Source organism: Diadema setosum, chromosome 17 (assembly GCF_964275005.1).
Source record: "Diadema setosum chromosome 17, eeDiaSeto1, whole genome shotgun sequence".
In the NCBI taxonomy this organism is placed as follows: domain Eukaryota; kingdom Metazoa; phylum Echinodermata; class Echinoidea; order Diadematoida; family Diadematidae; genus Diadema; species Diadema setosum.
This window is the reverse complement of record NC_092701.1, coordinates 16,241,887-16,260,376: the sequence shown is the minus strand read 5'-3', so window position 1 is coordinate 16,260,376 and position 18,490 is coordinate 16,241,887. Positions and strand designations below refer to the sequence as shown.

The 18,490-nt window shown below is 38.0% G+C and overlaps 1 protein-coding gene across 1 annotated transcript; it reads left to right on the top strand.

Moving 5' to 3' along the window:
• Positions 1-211: 211 nt before the first annotated feature.
• LOC140240983 (interferon-induced helicase C domain-containing protein 1-like) lies at positions 212-17,630 on the top strand. The gene is made up of 8 exons (XM_072320758.1): positions 212-389; positions 11,643-12,014; positions 12,656-12,775; positions 14,155-14,685; positions 15,495-15,683; positions 16,058-16,223; positions 16,669-16,792; positions 17,589-17,630. Exons 1-8 carry the CDS (start codon positions 212-214, stop codon positions 17,628-17,630), a joined length of 1,722 nt encoding a protein of 573 aa, XP_072176859.1.
• The last annotated feature ends 860 nt before the right edge of the window (positions 17,631-18,490 follow it).

The window sequence follows — 18,490 nt, the reverse complement described above, 5'->3', positions numbered from 1 at the left end:
GCAATACGCATGGAGGAGTCTGACGTGTGACTGCAAGGTATACAACGCAACTGACTGCTAGCTTCTTACCACCTGCAATAGCCGTGAGAGACACAGAAGGATTCATATTAACAGGAAATACGACCGAGGGTAAAGGAGAGGAAAAGACCCGGGGAAGTGACAGACAGGGTAAAATCATTCTGTGAGTTAATGTCCGGGGGTTAATGTGAAGATGGCAGCGATCCGGGGCAAGGTGCTACGGGGCTATCAGAGAGAATTAACAGGCCCTGGTCTCAAGGGGTTCAACTACATCATCTGCGCCCCGACCGGATCGGGCAAGACGCACACGGCTGCCTGGCTGTGTCATCGCCGCATGCGTGAGACAGAGGCTGAAGGAAGGCGTTTCAAAGGTAAGCGCGGTAGGAGGAATACATTTGAGTGAGTGGCCACCAAGATAAGAGGTAAACTGTAAGTTTATGTGACAAGTGAAAGGGATTTCTCACGTGATTCATCACTAGTGTGGCCTGCAATGGCTCTCATACACGTCTTTTCCACTATGCAGTTTTTGTAGTTGTATGCAAGGATAAAGACGGTTTGTTTTTGTTATTCATTTATCACTTTTTTTTTTTGGTGCCTGGGCTTTCTATGTTTTGTCGGAGTTCAGCAAACATAAATGCTTAATAAAACCGAACGTCTGCTGGTTAATTCAAAGCAAGATAAAAGTCACAGAAGAGAGGTGTGAAATTACATGTAACGGGGGGGGGGGGGGCTCACGAGGGTGCATATCAGGCCCGTAGCCAGGATTTTTCAAGGGGGGGGGGGTGCGGTCACTAAAAAAACGGACCTTCGGTACCAATACCAATGATGACACACACACACACACACACACACACTATTATATATATATATATATATATATATATATATATATATTCTTTGGACGACCGAACTACAAAATTGTAAATTTTGACTGTTTTAATGACGTTTTAAAGTCTCGAGGAAATTTGTATTTTTGTCTGTTGCATGCAATCGCGTTACGGTATTTCATCTAGGAAATAGTAAAAACTCATTTTGCCAGGAAGTTGCAAAGTTTAATTGTGTTCGAGACTCTGCGCGCGTAGCGCGCCGCAAAATTGAGAATAGTGATTTTCCTGGTGTTGTTTTAACTTTTATTTTTTCTATTGTATACCCGCGTTAGCAGGCCTGAAGCCTGGTATGCGAGTTTGTTAAAAACGAAAATAAATAAGAAAATTTTTAAAACAAAATGAATTGTAAATGTGAACCATTTATATTTTGCCTCCTTGTGGTAGGATATTTCCAGCATTTCCGAACTTTCAAATAATCATTTTAGATTAATAATATTAAAGGTAGTAGATCCGATTCGCAAACATCTCCAATATCAGTCAAATGTCATATTAACCATCATGCTAAGAAGGTTTTCTTTGTGAAATTTGGAGGTCAGTGAAATTCAAAAATTAAACATCCGTTAGCCATTGGAAGAAGTTGAGTGCAAATTCAGACCTCAGGCTTAGTGCTCAGATGTTTTCGTATTTGATTTGATCTGTCTTACTGTGCACACTACTTTAAGACACATACTGGAATGGTTATTTCTTATCTATTAAATTATAGTAGGTTATTTGGTTACTAGCTGTCTCTGGGCATTTTCGAATTTTGGCTGCAAACAGTGGCGTATCTAGGGAAAACGGCGCCCGGGGCAAGCACGAAAATTGCGCCCCTAATTTCTGAAAAAAAGTGTTCAACCCCTACCCCATCCCGGTAGGGACTTTAAACAAAGTCCGCATGATGCTTTTTCAAGCACTTAAAAGGGATCTTTTTGAGGGTGATTTAAATGTAATGAATTTTGATAGATTTTGGCGAGCGAGCGCAGCGAGCGAGCCGAAAATTTTTGTATTTCAGCTTACAAAACATGGAATTTTTGTCATTTTTTGCTTACCAAATCTTACAATTCTAATCAAGATATAGTGACAGCCTTATAGATATCGATTTATACCAAAAGAACTGAGGACTTTAAAAAGTACTCTAAATTAGTGCGCGCGAGTGTGCTGAAATTTGTAATTGTCCTCGTCATCATCACGAACTGTTCTTATTTTTTTTTATATAAATTTTGGCGAGCGAGCGCAGCGAACGAGCCGAAAATTTTTGTATTTCAGCTTACAAAACATGGAATTCTTGTCATTTCTTGCTTATTAAATCTCACAATTATAGTGACGACCTTATAGATAACGATTTATACCAACAAACTGAGGACTTGAAAAAATACTCTAAATTAGTACGAGCGAGTGAGCCGAAATTTGTATATTTCTGCGTCATCATTACGTTTTTTTCTTATCTTTTTTTATTTTTTTCTTGCGCCCCCCTTCCCCGTATGTTCGAAACCGTTGGCGTCCTCTTTTGATCCAATCGGCGATCGCTTCAGAACGAATGAAATTGCAGTCGCTGCTCCGTGTAACATTTTTTCCTGCTAAATATAAAATGACATGAGTGAACACAATAGACATTATCATTTTGTCCGCGTCATCGTCACGTTTTGTTCTTATCTTCTTCTCTTTTTTTTAAACAAATTTTGGCGAGCGAGCGCAGCGAGCGAGCAGAAAAATTTTTGTATTTCAGCTTACAAATCATGAAACTCTTGTCATTTTTTGCTTATTAAATCTTACAATTCTAATCAAAATATAGTGACGGCCTTATAGATAACGATTTATACCAACAAACTGAGGACTTGAAAAAATACTCTAAATTAGTACGAGTGAGTGAGCCGAAATTTGTATATTTCCGCGTCATCATTACGTTTTGTTCTTATCTTGTTTGATTTGTTATTGTTTTTTTGCGCCCCCCCCCCCCCGTATGTTCGAAACCGTTGACGCCCTCTTTTGATCCAATGGGCGATCGCTTCAGAAGGAATGAAATTGCAGCCGCTGCTCCGTGAAACATTTTGCCTGCTAAATATAAAATGACATGTGTGAACACAATAGACACTGCCATTTTGTCATCATCACGTTTTGTTCTTACCTTCTTTTTTATACAAATTTTGGCGAGCGAGCGCAGCGAGCGAGCCGAAAATTTTTGTATTTCAGCTCACAGAACATAGAATGTTTGTGTGAACACAATAAACATTGTCGTTTTGTCCGCGTCATCATGTTTTGTTTTTATCTTGTTTGATTTGGTTTTCTGCCCCCCCCCCCCCTTACCATTCTCCCTCCCCCTTCCGGGCGAGTTTTTTTTTTCTTCTTCTTCTTCTTCTTTTTCTTTTCTTTTTTCTTCTTCTTCTTCGTTTTTTTTTTCTTCTTCTTCTTCGTTTTTTTTTTTCGTTTTTTTTTGCGCCCCCAAGGAGTGGCGCCCGGGGCACATGCCCCCCTTGCCCCCCCCCCCCCCCTAGATACGCCACTGGCTGCAAAGAGATCCACTACCTTTAAGTTAGAAGAGAGATAAGTAAATAATGATAAAATAAACAAACAAAAAAAGAATGAGTTTCTTTTGTAATACTATCTGACAAACTTTTTACTTTACCATTTTACTTCATAGCTCAGCACTTTCCATTCTCTCTCATACCCTCTTACCCATTACATTTATATGAAATACAACTAAAATGAGTTTGCGTGCCTGCATAATACTCTTTGGAAATTATAAGTGAAAATTTTTTTGGGTTTTGGCTAACTTTAAAATGAGAACCAATAGAACTGTCACAACATGAGAAAATGTATAAGTAATAATCAACACTACATTTCCGAATTTGGCCTGCAAAGAAATCCGCTACCTGTAAGTTAGAAAAGAGATTAGTAAATAATGATAAAATAAAAAAGAAAGAAAAGAATGAGTTTCTACCGCTGTATCCAGAACAGAGCCTGAAACGGTGCAGGCTCAAGAAATCGTTTGTACTATAATACGTCTTGAAGTACTGTGTGATACTGTTGACTCAGACTTCTACAAAGCTGTAAGTGAGAATTGTAATCCAATCCGACTCATTTTGTCTCTCCTGATCGTTCGTAAGAAATGCTAATTCATGACCACCTTTTCACAATTTGATTGGAGCATGCATTCATAATGGAAAATAGTTGACATAATAATCTATCCCCAGGCATTATCATGCCAACATGTACTTATATACATGTACTATATCTTTGTGAGACGTAGATATAAAATGTCTCAGGTTTTCGATTATAGTTATAATTTCGAGGAAATTTCTTTAATTCTTATCATAATAAAAACATTATACGTAAACTTGAGGCTATTAGATTTTCATCCACTTACCTCTGTTCCTGTGAAAAAATGCAAGTGTCAACCTCAATGTCATCCACGAATCGCACGTACTCGGGCGGCCAGTGGAAAAAAAAAAAAAAAAAACACCGGTCACACGCGCCAAGGGCCATGGCATGCAGTGCCAATATAATAATAGCTCGCACAAATTGATACATAACATTTGTGTTTGCGTGCATGGGGACGATCCGATGGTTCATACAACAAAAGGGTTTCGTACAATTATTTTTAACATTGTTAAACGTACTCTTCCACATTTACGTAGCATAATAATGTGTCTTTATATTTATTTGGATTGTTATCTTGAGAATTGCTAAAAACCGTTATTATGAAAAATTGGACCTTTCAGAATTTTGGGGGGGGGGGGGGTGCGTACGCACCCGACGCACACCCCCCCCCCCCCCCCCCCCCCGGCTACGGGCCTGTCATATGATGGTTATCGTCTGCTATTCAAGCATTCCAGAAACCGTTCAAGAGTAATTCTACCAACACCAGCTGTAGCCGAGGAAACAGAGTTAAAGACAGAGTGAAATTTAGCTTATCCGTATACAATTTATACCATCAATTCTACCATTAGGCCTATTGACTAAAACTTTATAATACCCCCATCTCACTAGACGGCGATTCCGTTACGATCATCAAAAATCGACAATGCGCGGCGAATCGTGGCTTGATCGCTTTAAATCTTCTCCATCGTATCTTGAGCGGTTCAGAAGCGCGGAGGATCGCCACCATCGCCATGGTCGGCGACCTCGCTACGGAAGTTTTGAACATGTCCAAAACTTCCGTAGCGAGGTCGCGACCGATCGCCGTGGTTTTAGAGCCTATCACCATCGCCTCACGAGCGCATTAAAAGCGCCACATTCGTAGTTCTGACAGGGTAGCAACGCGTTGGGCGTAACTCATGCGCATCGAAAGGGGCCCCCATCGCCCATGAAAATTACCACTTTTACAGTATTACGCAACAGGAACCAACCATGAACGATAGAAGTGTTGCACAGACCAGGAAGGTGGAGATGGAGAAAAACGTATAAAATTCACTTTTCTACGTAATACTCAGTACAAATCTACTCTGTTTATTAAATTGTTTGAATGTCATACACCATTCTAAGTCAATGAAAGTGAATTGAGTTGTAATCTTTTCAAATATATCTTCATAGAATTGCCTCATTGTAGGATACAATTTGTAGTTTGCTCGTAAGCCGGTTCTTTAATATCATATACTTATTATACCCTTTTAAGTGAATTGATGACTTAACTAATAGTGCAATTTCACATCAGGTTCTAACTGATGTGTTCTCGAATGCTAAGATGTAAGGGTAAAACCATATTCTGCATGTCCATGTTGGTTTGACACTGACAACTGCCTGAAGAAATTCAATCATAAAACATATTTTATACCCCGATTGCTTGAGATCGTAGCAAGAGCCCGGCGTAAACGTATCACTGTCGCTCCGATCGTATCACTGTTGTAGCGACGTTTTGATAAGCGTACGAATATCGCAACACAGTCGGTTCGATCGCAGAAGCAGCGCGACTTGTCGGCCTGGAAATGCGGCAACAACGTGGCAGAGTCGCATTATCATTGTGGCGCTATCGCCTATAATAGCGCGGGTTGAGCGTGGAGAAATCGTGGTGTAATCCCCTCGGGGTCAAAAAATGGAGAAGGACGACTATCGCGCCACGATTTGTTAAATCGTCACAGATCGCAATGGTCGCCATGGTCGCCATGGTCGCCATGGTCGCCTTCCTAGTGAGATGGGGGCCTAAGTTTACTAGCCCGATTAGACGCCGTGCTGTTGGCTGTGCGGCGACAGGACTGTGTATAGCCATTTACAGCTCTGATGAATATTGGAGCCATCTTTAGCTTTCAAACCTTCCAAACCATTTAGAAGACAGGATTTTAGTAATTTATGAGGAAATACTCAAAGCATACGCAGGAATTGTGATTATCAAGATCTTTGTCTTAGCAAAAAGAAGTTCTTCACTTTATTTTATCAATCACATTTGATGTGGATAATTAATTGATAGGTAAAAATTTCGAATAAGTCTGTAATATCACCTCTAGCAATGTCTAATAGTGCTATATATGTGTGGAAACCGATGGATCAAGTATTATGGGAAATAATGTAAGGTCCGTTTGAAGAGACTACATTTGGGGAATTCCAGATCGGTAGTTGTCAAAAAAATTCTCCACTGACATCAAATAATGTCACTGCTGACTTAAGATGCCTGACTACGGTAGGATAAGATATAGGAGATGACTGAGACCTTCTGAGACTGAACTGGACCGTAAAACTTTCAACCAAAATTTGCTTCTCCATATCACCGACGGCCGACCAGACAAAGAAATGCACGCCTTTGATTCCGCTGCTCTCTCATTGAGCTTGCAACGAGAGCATGAGTGTATCACTCCTGTTAGTAAAATGTAATATCAACGCTAAATGTAATATCGACTCTAAATGTAATACACCTTAACCCTAAATGTAATAACAACCCTAGATGTAATACATTGTAACGCTAAATGAAATACTGTAATCGAGTCAACCCTAAATGTAATACATTTTAACGCTAAATGTAATAACCGGAGACAACCCTAAATGTAATACATGTCAACCCCAAATGTAACATCGACCCTAAATGTAATACTTTTTTTAACCCTAAATGTAATATCGACCCTAAATGTAATACACCTTAACCCTAAATGTAATACATTTCAACCCTAAATGTAATATCGGCCCTTAATGTAATACATCTTAACGCTAAATGTAATATCGACCCTAAATGTAATATAATTATACATCTCAACGCTAAATGTAATTATAATCCTCAATGTAATTCATGTTAACCCTATTATACTAGTACATTTCAACACTTGATGTAATTACGACCCTAAATCTAATAAACCTCATTATAGAGAGTGTAACCAACGCAGAATATCGGGCAAAAGGTCAGGGAGTATACGAAGGGGATATGACGCAACTTTCTGTAGCACTCTTGAAAGAACAGCAGTAGTTGGTTGTATTTGTTTTTGTTGTTTACCCAGGTAAAAATCACACAGTCTTATTTAATCCATTGTTTGCTGCAAAGTTAATTTGGTCCATGTGACATAATTTTTAAATCTATTACCTTTATCATATTAAATCACACAAACATTTTATATTCCAATCTTTATTCAGTGTTCATGATTGCTTACAGTTTTGTTGAAAAGGAAAAATGGGCAAAAGTTAAGTCAGTTTGCCTTACTCATACATTCATTTATCATAGGAAAGTCAATATACAAATGGTGACTCAAAGATGATAAAAAAGACATCTATTTCCTTTTGCTTTAGGGGCGTTTTTGAAATTATTTCGTGTACCCTCCCCACGACCAATACTGTCCCAGTTTCGTGTTACTAAGTATAGTAGTGATTGCCAGGAGTCGTGAACAATGTCATGAGGCTAATTATTTCGGCCAGTGATTTGCTGCCATGTCAATGTGTGACAGATATTTCGTCATTGAAACATTATATAGATAATGATAGTTCATAAAAGTTTTGCGAAATCTTTCTAAATCTTTCTAATTCTAATTTTCTCAATCTACTCGCTCTATCATCCCGTTTCATCAGTAGGCATATGTTTTTTTTCTTGCAATATTATTCATATTCAGAATTTCCTTGCAAATAATTTTGCCCATTTTTTTCTTTTTCAACAAAACTGTAAACAATCATGAACACTAATTGAAGATTGGAATACAAAATGTTTATTTGATTGTATGATAAAAGTATAGATTTAAAGACTATAACATGGACTTAATTAACAACATTAACTTTGCAGCAAACAAAGGAATTAATAAGACTATGTGATTTTTACCTTGGTAAACAACAAAAACAAATCTAAGCAACTATTGCTGCTCTTAAAAGAGTGCTATAAAAAGTTGCGTCATATCCCCTTCGTATATATACCCCTGACCTTTTGCCCGATATTCTGCGTTGGTTACACTCAGGTTTTTAAATTTAGGGTCGTAATTACATTAAACGTCAAAATGTATTACATTTGCATGGTTGACATGAATCACATTTAGGATTGTAAGTATATTTAGCGTTAAAATGTATTACATTTAGGGTTGTTATTACATTTAGCGTTAAGATGTATTATATTTAGGGTCGATATTACATTTAGGGTTGAAATGTATTACATTTAGGGTTGTTATTACATTTAGGGTTAAGGAGTATAACATTTAGGGTCGATATTTCATTTAGGGTTAAAAAGTATTACATTTAGGGTCGATATTACTTCTAGGGTTGACATGTATTACATTTAGGGTTGTTATCACATTTACGGTTGACACGTATTACATTTAGGGTTGTCTCTGGTTATTACATTTAGGGTTGACTCGATTATTACATTTCGCGTTAAAATGTATTACATCTAGGGTTGTTATTACATTTAGGGTTAAGGTGTATTACATTCAGGGTCGATATTACATTTAGCGTTTTGGGATGAGACATATTATGAGGACAAGCTCGAAAAGGGGGAAATATTTTTTCTTTTTTTGCTCGACATAGACTGCGGCGCTATGTCACCTCGGAAAGCTTTGTATAGTATTGGGGTTGTTTAGTACACGCAGAGAACAGCCAAATTTATCACTGATAATTGATCATGTACAAACCTATAAAGTTTCGATCACGATATTAAGTTTATTGTACAAAATAATTTGTTATACAAAACTTGTAGAACCATACATGATATGGGTGTAGGGATTCGTTTGGCGTACACATTAACATTTTCATCGGAAAATGCATGTCGAATTTATACTTTTTTTGTATACATACTGTTGAAAGAAGTGAAAATAAAACCTTTGAATTGAATTGAATTGGAAAAGAGAAGATGAAGAAAACATAATTCTGTCACCGTTATTACTGTCCAAATATTCTGGATTTGACACTTTGCATTCATCGTGTTTTCTTTCATGAAATGATGGTAGCTTTTTGTCGAATCCATCGTAGGTGAGGGAAGACTAAGGGATCGCCTGCGGCGTCTGTCCGTCCGTCGTCCGTCCGTCCGTCCGTCCGTCGTCTGTCCGTAACGCTACAAAAACTTAAGTAACTCTTTACTCTGGGCTTCAATTGCAATCAAACTTCGAGGGAAGAGGGGTCATACAAAGTTTCACGTTTTGCCATATATGAAGGTCACCTCAAGGTCAAAGGTCACAGGCAGGGGTCAATGAACTTTAGGGCCCAATGTTAAGTTTTTATGGTGCATTTCTATTGTGGGTCATAACTACTGATCCATAACTCCATTCGTGACCAAACTTGGATGGTAGATGTCCCTTGGGGAATGGATGGTCACCACAAGGTCAAAGGTCACAGGCAGGGGTCAATGAATTTTTTATCATTAATTATTTTGTTTACACGTATAAATGGTGATATCGTGATCATTCAGTTTAAACCCTTTTTTTTATATATACACAATGGAAAATCAAATGGCTTAGCTTTCAAAGTCGTCCGAATGTCTGCAGCTTCCAGGCGTCAATTTCCCCTAACCGATTGATTCACTTTATGTGGGTTTGTACAAGGAAGTGGCAGTCTGTATTACGGGACCACCCTTAATGTCAACATTGTGCACTCACTCTAACTTTTACCTTGTGTAATCGTAAACTCACAAACTTTGGTTTGACAAAGTTCTCGTGACTCTTTATAGTGTAATTCTGCTCGTAAAATCACATCGCGTTTAATGAAATACAAAGAAATGTTCCAGTGCCATTAATATATAAGGGTGTTTGCCTATATAGTTAAATTTGCTCAGACATGCATTCTTTACATGATTTAATAGTGTATTTAAGGACGTGTTTGTCCATGATCTTGACTTTGAATATCTAATTATTCACGCGCAGTGTCGAACTTTGTGCTATGTTATTGCAAGAAATCGCTATTTTTGTCGTTGGAGTTGCACATCTCCTCGAAACCTTTTTCTACGTCTGACTATACTGTTAATTTCAACTATAGATATAGCAGAAGAGTGGATGGAAAGAAGTACATGGGTTATCGTGTTTCTCGTTTTTGTGTGTTTTAACGCTAGAAAACGTGAGATTCTGAAGATGTTATACGCTGCGTTGATTTCCTTTATGTAATTCAAGTCTGTTCATTTTCACAATGCTAACATACACAAGCATTCCATTCAACAATAACAAGACACACACACACACCCACACCCCCCCCCACACACACACAAATATGCATCGGTGAATGAAGTAATCGTTGGAAGCAAAATTATTCCGGAAATGAAATTGTGTTTTCATCAGATCCTCATAATGCTGTTAAGAAATTTTGAAAGATTTCGTTGAATACAGGCATTACTTCGTCCCAATCAGATTGTAAACCTACAAAACTGCGTGAATGACGTGCATTAATGTTGAGGCTTTACTGCGTCTCACTCAACTTGAAGATATTTTGGACAGCAGAAAATGGACAATATTGTTGTTTGTAGTTTTGACTGACCTGCATGTAATTATATGTACTTGAAAATGAAAAACGCTACTTATACTGTGCCACAAAATGATAATTCTACTGAATTGAGACGCCTTCTCAAAACGATTGCATTGACACTTTATATATACCATAAGAATGTTTGTGTCCGCGTCTCGTGGCCTATTTGCTCTTCATCTCGGACCACGCTTTCTCTTTCTTACCATATTGATTGACTTTGCCGTGAATGTCCATTTCTGGCATTGTACATTCCCAAGCTCCATTACCACTGCATCAAAGTTTTCCCGCGACAACTTCTCGCTCTCTCTTCCTCTGTCTACTCTATCTCAACCAAACTAGATTATGTATAATAGGATGATACATGTATTAATTCCTTGTGCGTTTATTTCATCTTTGCAGTGCTCTCTTCATGCTTTTCTCTGTGAGAGCATTTTTGTTAAATCATGAAAGGACGACTAAATTTGTAGACTTTGTTAGACACCTCTTGCGTTCCCGAGCCATTATAAGCATTGTCTGTATCTCTGTGGTTATATAATTCTAGTATTCGTCATGTGTCATGATCTAATACTTTCAATTATTTTTTTTTTCATTACAGCAGATTAAAATCAAGAATGATATTTAGTCAACTAAAACGAGTTCTCCGTCAATAGCCCTTCGTTATTGAAAAGTTATTCATTTGTTTTTGAATTGTAGGATTTGCTTGGATTTCGTCATCTGTTGTGGGATAAATTGTTTTTAAAACAGATTTTTACAATATTAATAAAACATGTAATGAAGTTCGAAGCATTTTGCAAGGTGATAAGAGAAGTATTGTTGTTCCAAACTAATGTCGTACTCGATGCCATATACCTAACTCAACCTTCCCTACATGATTTGAGTACACATTTTATTTGTGGTTCCTGCTTGTTGAATTTGGTACAGCCCTATTCATTGTGCCGACGCGGCACCTGAAGAGTCAACAACGCGACGCTTTCCTGGATCTCTTCGATCAAAGTTCCGCCATCATCGTCACCAAGACTCAGCAATTCCGGAAAAATTTCGAGCACCCGCAAACCAAGGCACTGATGATAACCGCCCAGATCTTGGTCAACGCTATCCGTGAGGGCAACTTCACATTCCAGGAGTTATCCATGCTAGTGTTCGACGAGTGCCACCACACAACACTGAATCATCCCTACAATGAGATTATGAGAGAGTACATTCTGGAGAAAAAACGACTCATCGATCAGGATAAGAAGAAAAGAGGCAGTTGGTTAGTCGGGAGACCGTTTGGTCGTCTACCCCAAATCATCGGTAAGCTTCTCTTTAGCTGAACCGACCAATCCAGGATTTGCAGGGGTGGGGGTAGGGAAATATAGGGAAAATTAATACTTTGTTGCAATTTGTTTTGTCCCTGCTGTCTTTCAGCATAGTAAATTTGATGTAGGTGGATGGAATTACTCGACGCATCATTCCAAGATGATTGTGGCGACAACCAATCCTCCCTAGTTGTTTAATGATGAGTCGTTATGTATGTGCCAAAATATTACATCTGTGAATATTTAACGAGTCACATTCATTCATTCTCAAGATCCATAAAATTACAAAGTTGGTCAATTTATGTATGAGTGTGTTTTTATGATGTAGCCAGTCTTGTCATTTTACAGCATTATAATGTCATAACGATGTTTCTCGCGGCCGTTGATAATTCTGCAGTAAATATCAATTATGCTTAGAGGAGGATTATTGGGCAGCTTGTCTTTATAATCGACCTAAAATTCATATTTACTTTCATATAAGATTTAGAATTATAGATTTGTAATGAGGAATAAAAATACGTGCATTACTACCATTCAAATTCAATCTTTTTCGGGACAAAACAAACGAGAATTTACTACGGAATACAATCCATGTGTATTATGTATGCATAAATTATACTAATGTCGTTTATCCAGGACTGACGGCATCAGTGGGTATGGGTGGATCTAAGGACGCAGTGCAACACATCATCGATCTCTGTGCGAACCTGGATTGTTCTGGAGTGAAGACCGTCACAGAAGAGGCCAACCAAAGAGGTAAACAATCGATTTCACTTCTCCACTTAAGGTTGCAGTGATAGATTTAAACAAACAAGGGGAGAAGTGCCATTAAATATGGACAGAAATCAAGAAATATACGAAATTCGAAACTTACACTTGTTCTCACGAAACACTGATCGCAACTGTCATGTGCAGTTAGAGAAGTTACTGAGAAAGTTATGGAATGTGAAACTTACACTTGTTTAAACTTATCGTTCCATCATGCTGCCATGATTTTGGGGCACGAGAATCTCATTAAAATCATGTGTCGGTCAATTTCTTTAATTATGACAACCTCTACCTCGTGAAAAGTCATGATTGCTTGGTTATAAAAAAAAAAAACTATGATAAAGTGATGAACGTGGCTCTGAACATTCTTATTGATACAGTATTATTGTACTGAAAAAAAGAAGAACCTGAGTGAAGATTTATGTGCAGGTTTATATTCGGAAGCTCGAAGGCGATGACAGTCACATCATTTCACTTGATTTACATACAATATGATGGTTGCTATGGGCAGAACCACAGTTTGGAAGACATGTGATATTTCTAAATCCCTCTATTTTCTGATTATATTATAAGTTCAGTTTCGATGTAACTTCTACCATTTTGCTAGTTGATTTTATTCCATTTATCAAGTTCAACGTGCAGTGACCGTGCAACCACCTTACTATAAAAAAAAAACAACACACACTTTTGTATACCTTATAACTTATGTTCTAAGGTATGAAAAATATATGAAGAAATTTTATCGCCTTCAAATGATTTGGTGATATTGCTTCATTCAAAATTCAGCATTGCTCCCTGCAGGAGCACATGAACACTGAGAGGCGATCTTAATACTCAAAATTGACTCGATAACTTTGCTCTAATTCTCTTCAACAGATTGCGTTTGATACCCAGTAGATAATTCTGTGGCCGTATCGGTCGAAGGATACATTCTTACAGTTACGACAGCCGCCGGCAGGATGACTCAAAGATCAATAACGTTTTGCAGTGTCCGAATTAAACGTCATCAATGAAATATTGATACATTACATTCGTTGATAAACGTAGGCCGGTATAGTAAAACTTTTTTACAGCTTCTTAGGAAAGCTGCAAATTCATTTCTTTTACTCAGAAACCAAAAATTTGGCAAAGTCGTAAGATAATGATTTCTAATGTTATTAAGATTCAGTCGAGCCTTGAATCACTGTAGGAAATACTTTTATCTTCTGCACTGAAGCGAATATCGGCGCAACATACAGATATGCTGTCCCTCCAGCGATGAGTTCTAGTTTCAAGAAATGCCCTATTGTCATTTGACTGTCAAAATGTATAATTTTATGTTGAACTTAGTAATGGCTATAGTTTAATATATTAATTTACCTATTCAGAACTTCAAAGTATCAACAACCCACCAGAACTCGATGACATTATTGCAACAGAACCTCGGCGGCCATCACAAGTTTCGAGTTCTTTCATTAACCTTCTGAAAGAAACCATGATGGAAATCGAACGAAACCAACTTGTACAATACCTAAGAGTTGACGTCACCGATAAGACACCTAATTACGGATCCGAGGACTACCAGACCTGGATTGGACCAGTGATGGCAAACGCACGGGAAAAGAAAATCTCTGGCTATCTTGCTGTTGCGTCTTACCTTTTCAAGCTCAACCTGGCGTTGATGACTTTCGAGGATCTACCAGGACGCTATGTTCTGCTGGCCATGGACAAGTTCCTCGAGCAGGCTCGCGAAGACTTTGACTCTCTGCCTGTAGGTAAAGCCTGTCGCCAAACATATGAGAAGCGGCTTCCACAACTCAAACGGCTTGCCGAACATGAGCACCCGCTAGAGATACCCAAGCTGAAGTCTCTAGTACAGCTTCTTGAAGAAATGTTCCGACAAAGGGCTGATGCAAGAGGTATCCATCCTAATCTAGTTCTGATCGCGCTTTTGGCATTTTAATGGCTGTTGCAGGATCAACTCGTAGAGCTTAGATTTAATTTAGCTTATTAGGGGAATTCATCATCATTTTCCGTAATAAAACCATGATGCCTTAGTCATTTAGGAGTAGGCGTGCCCCATTGTTTGCGGTCTTGTTCTTGTTGTAGTCTTTTCTCTCTGTCCGTTTCGTCTGACGTCACGATGTCAAGCTTTTCATACATGGAGTCCTTGACTGATCTTGAGCTGAATTTTTCTTCCAATAGAGTAATCCACAAAATTTACAAGCTTTATTTTTCATGTTAATTTCTCTTTTCCATATATACAGTTACAAATAATTTATACTTTTAGTTGCTTACGTGTTCATTTATCGAAATATAAAGACTAAATCACTATGACTGTATTATGTATTATTGAAATTTGTGTGATTTGAAATTCTTTACTCATGTAAGCGTTATGTATATTACCTCGTATTACTTTATATGGAAATAGAATCATATGAATTGAATTGAATATAGCTGTACTTCATAATGCCCGATTTGCTGCGGAACTCTTGCTAAAATATTACTTTTGTTGTTGTTTATTGGATCAAATGATAACATTGTTAAATGAAATAAAGAAATGAAAGAAAGATAACATTATTTTCTGCCGTACAAGTTTAATATAAAATTGATTACTCTTCTGTTAATTGGTCATATCGTATATTGATATTACAGGACGCAAGGTATGCAATTTACTTCGCAGTTTGATGAACAGTCGTTGTCTCTGTATACTTACATTTACCTACAGGCATTATCTTGGCACGGACTCGCTTTGCTACGACTGCCCTTTTGGATTTCATTAATCACAGCATCAGGGGCAAATTGTCGAAGTATAACATAGCACTACGAGCAACCAGAGTGGTAGGTCAAGGAAAGGCGGTGGAGGACGCCCAGACACAAGCTAAACAGGAGGCAGCGCTCCAAGAGTTCCGAACAGGTGTGGAAAATCGGGACACCCGCATCATAGCACGACAATGAGTACATAGACACCATACACACATACTGAACCATTATCAATAAACATGGCAATGACGATTAGAGGGCTGTAGGAGTATTTTGAAAATGCAAGACCAATGCTATTTTCTTTTTTAAGTTCCCCCAATGTTCTGATTTGGTGTTAAGTTTATTACCTTGATTCTTAACTATATACAATACCTATCATGGATTATGATTACAATCACATGATTCTGTCCATTTACCATCAGCAGATTGAATGGAGATCTGTGTCAAATTGTGTCATTTCCTCCCCTCAGTGACGAAATTTCATGAAACACTAATGGATTCTTACTGTCATTTTCCATGACGTAACAGGGCGGGCTAACGTTCTGGTAGCCACTGACATCGTGCAAGAAGGACTCGACGTCCCTGCCTGCAATTTCATCATCAGATACAACTTCGTGAGCAACGAAATCGGCACGGTGCAGGCCAAGGGGAGAGCCAGGGCGATCGATTCGCAGTGTTTCCTCATCGTTGAAAGGCAAGTCGATCCATTGAGAATTACTAGCATGACTGTGATTGTAACCCTTAAATTCTGTCCTTCACCTCATTACAATCTCAAAACTCCCTTCCGAATCCTTTTTGCCCCTCTCTCAGGCAAAAAGATTTTAAAAACACAAAACCCCTGCAAATTATGAAAATTGAATGTCATTTTCAGTCTTGTGACAAAATGATACATGCTTTCCTTGAATCTGCTCACTCACTGTCTGTGTGACTGTCTGTGTGCCTGTCTGTCTCCCTTCGCTTATTCTCACCGTGTATCTCCTTTTAGGTCCTATTTAAACACCATTCTTTCACTTTTATACCATTTAGTTTTGCCCTTAAAATTCAACAAATTTGTACTACATGATATGATATGGTTGATCGTAACAAAGGAGAGAACTCGTGTAATATCTTTCTGATGGTGTTATTTTATGTTGTTGCAGTAATTCGGTGAACGAGCACAGGGAGCAGAAAAACAGGAAGAAAGTCCGTGACATAGAGGGGGCATTGAGAAGAATAAATTCTATGGAGAGAGAACAGTGGCTCGGGTCGGTGGCGCAGAAACAGGTGCGTTTTCGTGACAATGCAAACAGGCCATATAGGGTTATCATTTGCCTATCTATAAGTGGGGTTTAAGATTTCTGTAGCTTCCGAAAGTATGCATGTTTACCTGTCTGAAATGATATTCAGAATTTTGACAGTATCTTAATGTTAGAATAAGGCACATACATGTCCGTTTGTTCTTTTTTTAATTCAATTCTGATAACTACGTCAACATCAATCAAGAACAAATAACCCATCCCCTGACTTGATAACAATATTCTATGAGCTTGCAAGAGATAAGAAGTTCCCACAACAGGACGTGGTGGGGTAAGCATGGACACCACCATCTCTAAACCCGTAACTTTGACAGTCTTAACATTCAGCACATGATGTCCCAGCTAATGATCACTACGATTGGGCAATGATTACATGTCATGAGCAACAGTTAATTACTGCCCAATTATTAAGATACATAATTGTACTAAAAATCCTCTACTCACAATTTGATTCACAAAGGAAATAAGGGATAAAGTGACGATCGTATTAGAAGAACCCTATGTACGACCTTCGCACATACTAGTAGTCCAAATTCTTATTTCTGAAGTCATCTCCTGGTCACTTTTCCGTCTCAGATGTGTTATGTATAATTATGTATAGCTATAGATAGGCCTATATTCATTGTATACAATACAATGGTACGTTCATGAATCCACTACTCTGACGAATGATCCGAAGCACATAGTTTTATTTATGGCGTAAATGGAAAGATTTTTAATTGATACCTAGCCATTTAAAAGCCATTGTTTTCTTTGCTCCATAGATCACCATTCTAAGAGAACTACAGCGACAGGAACTCTTATAGGTTACAGCTTTCAATGACACGCTACGCTAGGGATTACAGTACCCATCGAGTGAAGTAGAGAATGATATCTGATGACTGTGTGGGGCCACTATACTTCATGGATTCAAGGAAACCTTGACTCCACGTTTTAAGTTGACTTTATACTCTGTATGCACACAGATTTTCACTGAATAAGCTTTTAGGAGCGAAGTCCATGGGAAAACTCTAAAGACCCAACCGTATACTATCCATCTCAAGGACTCTTACTCGTAAAGGAGACAAATCCTTCTCGGCTGTTGTCCCGCGCCTATAATGGAATCAGCTCGCCCAGAGTATCCCGAAATCACCATCTCTGGCAGTTTTCCCCAAAGTCCTTGACTGCTTTTTCTTCTATAATTAATCAATCAATTATACATATCAAACTATGCAATATATTAGCCCATGCCCTTAATCTCAGTTTAATATTATTTTGTGAACTGTGATACAGTCATGTTCACGCGTTGTATGTTCAGAACATTTCATAAATACCACTATTGTATTGTATCGTATTGTATTTTATTGTTGCATTGTATTGCATTGTATTGTAAAAGTGGCTCATTAAATTATGGTGCAGTTGCAATGACATGGCAATGATAAGTTTCATAGGAGAATTTACCTCAAGTTCCTACATGTTAATTTAGTAAATACAGAATTATCAGTCGTATACTGTAGTGAAGTTTGAAGAAAATAGGACAACCTGTTCAAAATTCATGAACTTTTGCCGAATTTTATCAATTTTGTTAAACCTGTGTGCCATTATTGCTATAAGACTACAGCGATTCCTAAAGTCACAGTAAGGTAATGTTATAAAGAAAATGTAAAGAGAATTCACAAAAATAGTT

Bases quoted from the DNA above. Each gene is read 5' to 3' on its own strand.
- LOC140240983 (XM_072320758.1), top strand. From the start codon at position 212: ATGGCAGCGATCCGGGGCAAGGTGCTACGGGGCTATCAGAGAGAATTA. The intron at 15,684-16,057 runs GTGTGGAAAATC...ATGACGTAACAG, and splicing joins GCTCCAAGAGTTCCGAACAG to GGCGGGCTAACGTTCTGGTA. The intron at 16,793-17,588 runs GTGCGTTTTCGT...TTTGCTCCATAG, and splicing joins GGTCGGTGGCGCAGAAACAG to ATCACCATTCTAAGAGAACT.